Below are 10,432 nucleotides of genomic sequence, written 5' to 3' on the forward strand. Positions count from 1 at the left end.
TGAGTTCATAGGTGGAGAATGCCTGGCACACAGTAGGTGCTCAACAGGTGCTACCTGTCCTTGGTGAGCTGCAGTGAACACCAAAGGGGTGATGTCTGGCACCCTCCTCCCTACTAGAGTCAGAGACAAGCACCCAACTCCTAAGAAGGGGCAAGGTTTGTCTATGGTGTCCACAAGTTCGCTTCCCCTTCCTCGTTCCCTGTGTGGCCCTTAAGGAGGGTGGTATTTGAATATCCAACCCCGGTATCCAAATCTCCTAATAAGACACAGACTACATGAGCTTTCCATCATTTTTTTATATAAAACAAAACGGCCCCAGCCGAGCGGCAGGAAGAAAAGATTCGAAACATGAGTATGTACATCGATGGTAGAAGGCACAGCGGGTCCATGTGGAGTGAGGAGTGGGGGGGTGGGGCTGGGGGCAGCAGGTTACACAGGTCTCAGCTGAAGCCACGGGGGAAGAGATAAAGTGCGTAGGTCCTGGGGCACCCCCCGTGGCCCAGAAGCAGCAGCCAACAGCCCCCCTCTTCCCGCCTCTGGCAGGGTTCAGTTGAGTGTGACACGGAGGTAGGAGGTGGGCACATAGCCCTCACCTCCCTGTTTCCGCCTGACCCGGGTCCAGCCGTCGCCTTTATCTTCTTCCATGAGACTGAGGTCCTCGCCCTCGGCCATGGAGATGGTGCCCTCACTGGACCCTGTCATGGGGGCAGCGGTGGGCTCAGGTCTGCTGGAGGCAGATCTCAACAGAACCCAGCCCCAAACACTGCCCCCAAAGCCACTGATGCGCCACCCAGGCTGTCCTTACCTTCAAAATGGTAGATGGCCACACAGTGACCTATGGGGGATGCAGGCTCCTCCTCAAAATCCTCATCGAACTCCGTGTAGATGGGAGCATCCTGACCCTCCTCGGAGGGGGGCTCTTCAGAGCTGGTTGGAGAAGGCAAAGCAGGTGAAGACAGGTCCCCCCGGGGTCCAGCGACAGACCCACACCGGCCTCCCTGCTCACCTCTCCTTATTATCCTGTGATCCGTTGTTGCTGTTGCTGCTGCTGTCTGGTGGGGCGCTGGCTGGGGGGTCTGGAGGCCGAGTGTGCCGGCCCAGGGTGTCCCCCCGGTTGCTTAGGACCCGGCTCTCGGCTTCTGCCAGCCAAGCCTGAGAGGAGGAGACCGCACAGTCAGCTCCAGGGCCAGGCTCTGGGATCAGCCTGCTCTGGCTTGGAGGTTTCCTGAGATCACCCATGCACACCCAAGGCAGTGATGAGAAACAGCTGAAGCATACCCCCCCACTACCTCCCTGTCCCCCTCCCTCCCCCAAGAAGTGACTCAGCCAGGCCTGCCGGCCCCGCCCCTCCCCAGGGTCTTCCCTGACCTCATACTTCTGTACTTCCAATTTCAGCCGTTCGATGTTGTTCAGGGTTTCTGTGATCTGGGGTTCCAAGCTGGCCGGGTCCCCCATCTGGGGTGTCTTCTCATATACATCCTTCATTTTCTTCAAGGCCTCCCTAGGGTGAGACAGACGGAGGAGAAAGAATCCCATGTGATTTAACAAACAAAAAATGTGGGCTTTGCTTCAGGGAGCTCAGCCAGTGCTTCATAGCTTGGGTTCAAATCCCAGGGTGGGCATTTCTTAGTTATGTGAGTTTGGGTTAAGTTACTGACACTGTGTCTCAGTATGCTTGTCTGAAAAAGAGAATAATGGGATCTATATAGCTATGTCTATATATCTCCTGTGAGTTGCTGTGAAGATGAGAACAGTGCCTTTATGTATTCAGATATATACTGAGTGCATACTACATACCAGGAACCTGTTCTAGGCATTAGAAATATAGCACTAAACAGGACAGTCAGGGTCCTACCTCTACTCACAACCTCTCAGGAAAACGGGAATTCTAATGATCCACATAAGGGCTTTAGAATAGTGCCTGGCATACAGTAACACTCTATAAACGCTAAGTATTACTATCATTAGTCCCCTGTCCCTACTTCCTCCATGTAATGGTTACAAGCATGGTCCTCTGGACTATGTCAAACCTGGGTTCAACTTCTTTCCAGGCCTAGTACCTGATGCACATTACAGATGAGGAAACTGGAAACAACTAGAATTCAAGGCCAGTCCGTCTGGACTCCAGAGCATGCACCCATAACCCCCCCATTATAAAAACTCAGGAATGATAGAGTTCTCAAAAGGAACTTTACACCAATAAAAGCTGTCTTGTACAAGAAGTTCTGTGCAAACGGCAAAACATCATTTGGCTGTCTGTCCGCAAGTGGCAAACGTCATTCTTATTATGTAAGAGGACTGGGAAGAGAATCTTGTTGCTTGGAAAGAGTGAGTAAAGATTTTCTTTTTTTAATCTGGCAGGTTTCTTTATCGTTAATACGTTAAGTGTTTTGAGTTATTAAATGAATAACCATATGCTTCTTTTTCTTTTAGCCAATTAATGTAGTAAGTGAGACTGATAGACGTTTTGATATTGAACCATCTTTGCATTACTGGGATAACACCCGAATGATCATGATTTTTTTTGTGGTCTTTTTTTTTTTTTAACTGCGGTAAAATGTACATAATATAAAATTTCCCATTTGAGCTATTTTTAAGTGTATGGTTCAGTGGCATTAAATTCATTCATGTAGCTGGGCAATCACCACCACCACATGATTTTTTTTTTTTAATACACTATTGGACTTGCTTGGCTAGGATTTTGCAATCTAAGATCATAAGTTAATTAAATAAGTCCATAATTTTATCTTCTTGAATTCTTGCTAACCCAATTTTGGAATTGAGATTCCACCAGCCTCCTAAATGAGCTGGCAGCTTTCGCTCTTCTTCTGTTTGTTGGAATGACTTATATAAGATGGGAAGTCACCGTTTCTTTTAAGTGTGGTAGGAATCACCTAGAAACCCATCAGGGCCTGGAGTTTGTTGGGGAGGAGATCTTCGAGTACCACCATTTCAATGTAATTCATTTATTATTTCACCTTGTTCCTTACCTGCCCACCCCCTCACCTTACCTCTGGTCGATCTCCTTCTGTAGTTCACGGTTCCGTTCTTCCAGCTGCTGCTGAAGCCGCTTTCTCTGCTGCTCTGGGGGCAAGTGGCTGAAATCCTCGGTCACCACTGTCTGCAAGGTGGAAGAAGACTGAGCTCGGGAACACAGAGTCTGAGCTTCCAGGGTCTAAGACATGCCTAAGACACACCAAGTCCACCTTCCTCCCCACCCAAGGTTCTTGGGGGGCAAGGCCATGCACAGAGCAAAGCAGGTCCAGGTGGGGCCATGGAAGGAGGGGGCCCAGCCGGCGGCAGGAAGCGAGCCCAGGGTCCCGCCACCCGGCCGCTGGGCAGGCTGGGGCCGCCCCCTCCTCCTCCCCCGGAGGCCTCACTTACCCCACGGCTGCCTCGAAGGCTGCGGAAGGATGCTAGCCGCGGTTTGACTGACTTACTGATCTCACTCAGTATGGCCAAGGGGTCGAGGCCGGAGCGGGGGGACGGGGGTCCGTTAGGTAATGCCGAGGGCAGGGGGCCCCCCAGGGGGGAGAGGGGTGGAGGGCGCGGCTACCGGCAGGGGCCAGGGAGGACATGGGTCAGGAGGGGCAGGAGGACATAGAGAACAAGGACGGATGAACGGAAGGACAATGGATACAATAAAGAAAAAGGGGAAAAAAACCAAATGGAGAAAAGAAAAGAAAAAAAAAAGGTAAGAAAACCACAACTCAAGATGCACAATCACACACACAGAAAATGCATGCAGAGAGCAACACACAAATCTGGGAGGTGGCAGGAGGGCACTAATTAGATTGTGAGCCAGAAGGCCAGACCCCTCCCCCACCCTCCATCTCCCTTGCATCCTATGTCCAGTTTCTAGAATGGAGACTGGGGGTACAGGGAGACCCATGTTTCTTGTCCCCCTCCCCAGCTTTCTGGGCTCACAGTCTAGAAGGTGGAGGGAGAAGCATGCAGGAATCAAGGTCTCAGACAAATATGGGGCCATAGATGTCAAGGGCAAACTGAGAGAAGGGTCAAAGGCATGAAATACCAAAAGGGTTACAGCTGGGGTTTAAGCTGGGGGACGGTACGTATAAACTGAAGAAGGGTATCAAAGTATACACCAAGGGGGATCCAAAGTGTAAAACAGGAGTCAAAGGTATAAACTAGGGACGAGGGGATTGTCAAAGGTGTAAGAAGCCAAGGGTGTCCAGGTATGTGCCTGACATTGAAAGCTAAAAATCCCGAGAAAAACCAGCCTGAGTGTGGGGCACCCAGAGACGCACCGGAGGATTGGAGAGACTCAGGGGGGAGTCCCTAGGGCTGGTGTCCCAATCCCTCACCCAGCCCTGAATACCCAAAGCAGCTCTTCTCCCAGCATCCTGAGAAGCAGCAGACAGACGCCACAGGCCCCCCTCCTTGCCCCCCACTCCCCAGCCTCAGGGGACTCCCAGGCCAATTGCCCGGCCGCCTTCCTTCCCTCCAGCCCGGGCCAGCAGCCAAGAGAAAAATTCCTGCCCAGGACTCAGCGTTCCGGCGGCTGGGGCTGACTCAGTGGGGCCCCTGCTGTCTCCACTCACACCCATCCCCTCCACCCCAAGGGCCCCGGCCCCCACCTTGTTCTTCTTGCTGAAGGGCCAGCGCTTAGCCCGGCTGCGACCAGGGCCTCGGAGCTCGGGCCGTCCATCTGAGGGGGTGCCCAGGCTGCTGTCCGAGGGCACGCGGTTCATGGGCTGGCTGAAGTCTTCAAATTCCACATCGCCCGGGCGGGCAAATCCTGACTTGTGCAGCTCGATTAGGACCTGGGAGTCCTGGGGGAGGGGATGGTGAGGGGCAGTCAGGGGAAAGACTGGGTGCCTAGCCTTTGGGCTTCTCCTCCTGCCCTCTCCCCCCCCACCCCCCCCGCCGTGGTCCACTGGGACCAGGCACCCACGTTCTTGGCATCCACAGCATCCGCAGCCACCTTCATGCCCTCCAAACACTTGGCGATGATGGGTACCACCTGCAGCTCAGCCTCTGACAGGAGCCTGTACCCAGCCCCCAGGTGGGTGGCCCGCCGCTCGTCCATGTCCTGCAGCTTCTGCAGGGACAGGGGTGTGGGGTCTCAGGGGTGCTGATGGAAGGGCTGGTGGCAGAGTGCTTCACTACACGAGCATGATGGAGACCCACACTGGCCCCAGCCCCAAGCCCAGTCTGGCAGGGAAACACAGAATCGAACACAGAGACTTCCAGCTCAGTGTGGTCAGGGAAGAAACAGGAGGCCAGGGAGATTTCAGAGGAGAATTTGAGGACCTCCCCTCCCCTTGCCTAGGGAGTCAGGAAAGGCTTCTCAAAGGAGGTGAAGCCAGGGATTTCAAGAAAAAGCAGACCCAACACCAATACTGCCAGTTCCAGGGCTGGGACAGAGAGTAGAGTACAAGGCTGAAACAGAAGAGGGAAAATTCGAGATCTTTCAGAGGTGTTGTTAGAGTTGGGGCTTGGAAGAATAAGTAGGAGTTGCAAAAGGAAAGAAAGACAAATCTGGCAGAAAGAACAGCTTGAGTAAAAGCGGAGCACACTTTGACTATTTGTTTCTAATTCCTTCTCAATTTAGAGATTAGGGCATTACAGCCAGGGTTTTGACAAATGTGTAGGAGTTGGTTAACTCTGTGGTTTCAGGGGGAAGGTGGGGCTGGTGGTGTGGAGCACTCACATTAAATATCTGGGGCATCTGGGAAAAATAGAAGTGAGCCTGGTCTCGGTTGAAGCGCTGTAATTGGGCTGCATACTCATTTTTGCTTTCTTCTGCCATGTGACTCCGAAGGTGGGCTTGTTGCTTGGCCTGAGGAATATCGAGGTGGGGGTCATGGCCCAGTTCCAGCCTTGCCCAACCCTGACCCCCAAGCGTGTCTCAGACCCCGCAGGCACCTTCTCCACATCAGCCTTGGTGGCATTGATATCCTGGTCCAGCCGCTCGGCCGTCTGAGCTGCCTTCTCAGCCTCCCGGCAGTCGCGCTCAAACTTACGCTTACTCTGTGTTGGGGACAGAACAAGAATGAAGGAGCCACCAACCAAAGTTTCATGGACTGGTGGGAAGTCACCCAGCAAATGGGGGTCAGGGCTGGAAACCCACAGCAGAGGTGGGGTCCTGGCCAAAGAGGATACCTCTGTGGATTGGCAACCCTCACCCAGCTGCTCGGGGCCAGAGCCATGCTTCTCCACACCCACAAACTCACATTCTCTAGCTGCTTGAAGCCACTTTCCAGCTGCTGCTGGGCCCGACGGCCTTCTTGGAAGTGCTATGGAAAGACGGGGGTGATAAGGCTCACCCTGGTTTCAGGGGCCCTTGGGAAATCCCAGAGAGGGGATCACCCACCATCTTTCTCTCCTGTTTCATCTCCTGTGAGTACTTGGCCAGCTCGAGACACACGTGGACACTGAGGTTCTCGGCCACCAGCTCCCGCTGGCCCGCAAAATCATTCACCTCCTGGAGAATCTGTACAAATGACTGTTGCTGGCTGAACCTGGGATGCGGTGGAGGGGGACAGGGGCTGAGGGTCAGGGTCCCCAGGAGCCACATGCCCCAGGACCCACCTCTGTATGAGAAAATGTGAGCCCCAAGACATTCACCCCAGAAACAATGATAAATTCTGGTGTGCATCCCCAACCCTTGGAGGGGACAAAGAACTCAGAATTCTCAGAATTTGGGGGGTTTTAGAAAGGGGATATGATGCTTACATCACCTTTTTGCATCACCCTAGTGGTGTCAGCGGCAGCATCCTGTAACCAAATACTATAAATGTTTTTGCAAGGAGAAATATTAATATCCACGCTAAATGGGATAAAAACCAAGACTGTAATGAACGTAATAAACATCAAGTCAGTTCAGGTCGGAGGTTGCCTCCAAACAAGTGACCAAAAGAACTTTTGATTTCTAGAGCTTTTTGGATTCTGGACCTGGGGACCTGGAATAAAGTGAAATGGTCTGGGCATTGTTTTAACACGTTATCTTAATCTTCACATGAGCCCCTACAAGGACATCATCATCATCCCCAATTCACAGGAGAGGAAAACAGAGGCACAAAACTTAAGTCACTTGCCCAGAGTCATTCATTTAGTAACTGTTGGAGCCTCTCCCATTTAACAGGTGAGGAAAATAGAGGCAGAGAACTTGAGTCAACTGGCGGAAGCAGTTTGGCTGGAAAGTAGTGGATTTAGAATTCCAACACAGGTAATACGGTTTCTGCATCCAAGCTCATACCTCTAGGTGGAACTGGGGTGAGAAGTGAGGGATCTGCTTGGGTGGCCCAGCTTGAGGGAGAAGAAGTGGGTCCCATACCCCCTGCCCTCCCAAATCTAGCCCTGCATCAATCCCCTCTTCATTCTTACTTGGATTCTGGGTCATCTTTGCCAGGTCTTTTGGGCATATATTTTTTCACCAGGCTCCTACGGAGAGAGGCAGGAAGGCTGAGCCCCCAGCCCTCCAACCGCTCCCCCTAACCCCAGGGCGAGGCCACCCTAGGGTCTCACCGCAGCTGCTTTGCATAAGCCTGCTCCACCTCCGTCCGCTCCTTCACGAACTTCACGTATCTGTCCAACAGGTCCAGACCCCACTGCGTGTGCCGCTCGAGCACCTCAAACTGATCCTAGCGGGGGATTGGGAGGACTGGGGTCAAGACCTTGGGACCCCACAGCCTCCGACCAAGCGGCAGGGGAGCCTCCAGGCTCCGAGTTCCAAGAAGGCGTGGCTTCCCGGCCCCGCCCCGGAGCGGCGAGGGGGGAGGCAGGAAACCGGCGGGAACCCCCTCCCCTTCCCGGGATGGGCCAGGGAACAGGGGCGGGGCCCCAGCTGGACTACAGGGTCCCCTCTCCCGATGTCCAAGAGAGGTGTGGAATGGGACAAGGCCACTCCCCCTGCCCCGGCTCCCCTAATCCCCCCCAGATTCCAGAAAATCCGGCCGGCCCGGCGTGAGTCAGGGCCAGAGGCGCAGGGTTCCCCACAGCGTGGGGGGCCTCTGAATGGCCAGAGGGTGGGCACCAGGTTCCCCCGGCTGCCATGCTTCCCCGGGTGCCCCGAAGGGTGACTCAGTTTCCCTCACTGATTCCACTGCGCCTCCAAAAGAAATCCCAGCATTGGTGTGTGGGGCGATCTAGTTACCCCGGGACACCCAGGAACCGAGGAGTGCCACCGTCCCCAGAAAGAGGAGGGGTCAGAGGTCCCGGCTAGGAAAGGGGAAAATTTCTGGGGCTTCCAGGGCACAGGTTCGAGGCGATCAGGTGGCGGCCCCTCCCAGTGCCTAGGGCGGGCTGGGGGAGGGGGCTGAGGCCGAGCCTCGCAGCCCCCTTCCCCCTACAGCGTCCCAAGCCCCTAGTTGTTGATTATAGCCAACGTGAGGGCGGTCTGTACTTCCAGGTCCCACGTGGGGTTGATAGTGGCCAGAGGGTCCCCTCCCCCGCCCCAGTCGGACAGGCGGAGGGCGGGCAGGGGCCCAGGGGCCGTAAGATAAGCCGCCGGCCCAGTCAGGGCGCTCAAAATAGGTGACCTCTCCCGGTCGCCCCGGCCTGGTCCCAGGACTTCTTTTGGCCTCCTCACTCTGAAACCCGTACCTCAGTTTCCCTACGCCGCTCCTGCAAGGTCGCCCTCCACTCCCGGGCGTCCTGAAACGCCCTAGGAAACTCCGAATGAGGGCGGAAAGCGGGGATTCCAGGGGTCGGTGGAATGGAAAGCGCAGAGACCCCTCTAGGGTACTGCAGGGGCAAAGCGGGGGTCTGGACCCCAGGAAGGGAGGAACTTGGAGCCCGGCGGATCGGACTCACCCACAATTCGGTGCCCCAATCCATGCTGCTCCCGCCAATGCCAACGCCGCCGCCGCACCCGGTCCCCACCGCCCGCCGCCGGGAGACTCAGCCCAGGGCTCTGAGCCCGGCCCCGCCCCGTTAATGCCCCGCCCACTCCAGGCTCTGCCACGCCCCATAGGCTCTGCCACGCCCCCGCCCGCGCGGAGCTCCGGCTCAGCCCCCTAAAGGTGAGGCACACCCCCAGGAGGCGGGGCCCAACAGACGCCCCGCCCCCTCTTAAAGGAACGTTGCCACCCGAAGCCACTGGACAGACTCCTTAAAGGACCCCCACCCATTTTCCAAATCCCTTAGGACCCTCTTGTCCTCCCACGCCTGCCCCGCCCTGGATTGTTTTTCCTTTCCTTTTTCCTTTCAACCATTCATTAAAGGGCCAAGACACTAAAACCCCAACCCAAGAGGTTCTTCCCCCACCCCATCGCAGGGAGAACCTGAGGTCACCTCGCTCTTGCGGGCCGGCCCGGCTCCAGACGTCTACGTTCGTCCCACTAATGGTCTGGTCCCTCCGGCCACAGGGCGGATGGGAGGACTTCGATCCTGTCCAGGACGCGTCTCCACCAAGGCCTGGTCCATTAGCGCCCCCACCGCATCCTGCCTCCCTCCCCAAATCTGCACCTGGAAACCAAGGACAAGCTGTCCTTGGGGCGCCGGGCCCAGGCCCTTCCCCGGCTTCCGTCCAGTTCGAGCCTGCACCTGCCCATTTTCCAGTTACATCCATTAAGGCACAATCAGTTTTAACTGTCTGCACCGACCCTGGGATTCCGACTCCACCCCCGCCGCCCCTAGAACCCTGGGGCTTGGAAGTCTGTCGTCCCTGTCATAAAAGTCTGTTCACACGTTGTTAATCCCTTTGAGGCACTGGGATGAAAGGGGAGAGATCCTAGCAGCAACCTCCTTCATTCTCTCCCTCTTTTGGTGCTTTCTCTTTGGCTACAGAGGTGACAGTCGCCCTGCTGGGGCTGGGGGCTCCAGGACCCCGGGGACAAGTTAGGCTCTGAGCCCGCAGGCTCCCAGTACACAAACCGAGGAGCCCAGCAGGATCGCTCCGGGAGCCCACACTGGGACAGATGGCTCTGCGAGGACCTGGCCCCACCTGCTGGTGGCTTCTGAGTTAGAAAACTTCAAATTACAAAGTAGACTTGTGCTCCGGAGGTTAGAGGATCAGATCGAATCAGGAATTCAGCCTGGGGTCTGGAACTCGGTGGCTCAGCCTGGGAGCAGGGTCTCAGCCTCTAAATGAAGTTGGGATTCATCCCAGGTCGGCACCACAGTTGGGATGGAGTCTGACTGGGATAGGAGGCTTAGCAGAGGGCTCAGCCACCCAGTCGAAGGCCTGGGACTCAAACTAAGGTCCACAGGTCAGTCCTAATCTGACGTCAGGGGTCAGTCCTAATCTGAGGTCAGTCCAGGTGGAAGCTCAGCCAGAGATTAAGACTCAGTATAGGCTGAGGGTAGTAGGGGGTCGGGGAGTCTAGGTTTCGGCGGAGGTCAGGGCTCAGCTGCAGGTAGGGGGCTCAGGCTGGGGCCGGGATTCAGCCTGACTCAAGACCAGCCTGGGATCTGGGGATGGGCCTCCAGTTGCCTCACTCCAGGACAGAAGGGTCCACCTAAGGCT

General features: G+C 55.5%; 1 protein-coding gene across 3 annotated transcripts; it reads right to left on the reverse strand.

The window, feature by feature from the left end:
- Positions 1 to 276: 276 nt before the first annotated feature.
- TRIP10 (thyroid hormone receptor interactor 10) lies at positions 277 to 8,883 on the reverse strand. Of its 3 annotated transcripts, none has more exons than XM_081233658.1 (15): positions 8,779 to 8,883; positions 7,492 to 7,607; positions 7,351 to 7,407; positions 6,338 to 6,485; positions 6,198 to 6,260; positions 5,890 to 5,994; positions 5,675 to 5,803; positions 4,916 to 5,062; positions 4,599 to 4,793; positions 3,385 to 3,552; positions 3,012 to 3,121; positions 1,369 to 1,501; positions 1,007 to 1,152; positions 806 to 927; positions 277 to 695 (listed from the first exon to the last, which is right to left on the reverse strand). In XM_081233658.1, the coding sequence occupies exons 1-15, from the start codon at positions 8,800 to 8,802 to the stop codon at positions 547 to 549; spliced, it is 1,812 nt and encodes a 603-aa protein (XP_081089784.1). In that variant the 5' UTR covers positions 8,803 to 8,883; the 3' UTR covers positions 277 to 546. The 3 variants fall into 3 exon arrangements, with proteins under 3 accessions (XP_081089784.1, XP_081089786.1, XP_081089785.1); XM_081233660.1 differs by lacking the exon at positions 8,779 to 8,883 and adding an exon at positions 8,569 to 8,734; XM_081233659.1 differs by lacking the exon at positions 3,385 to 3,552.
- Between the last annotated feature and the right edge of the window lie 1,549 nt (positions 8,884 to 10,432).

Source organism: Mesoplodon bidens (genome assembly GCF_964165515.1).
Source record: "Mesoplodon bidens genome assembly, chromosome: 4".
Taxonomy (NCBI): domain Eukaryota; kingdom Metazoa; phylum Chordata; class Mammalia; order Artiodactyla; family Ziphiidae; genus Mesoplodon; species Mesoplodon bidens.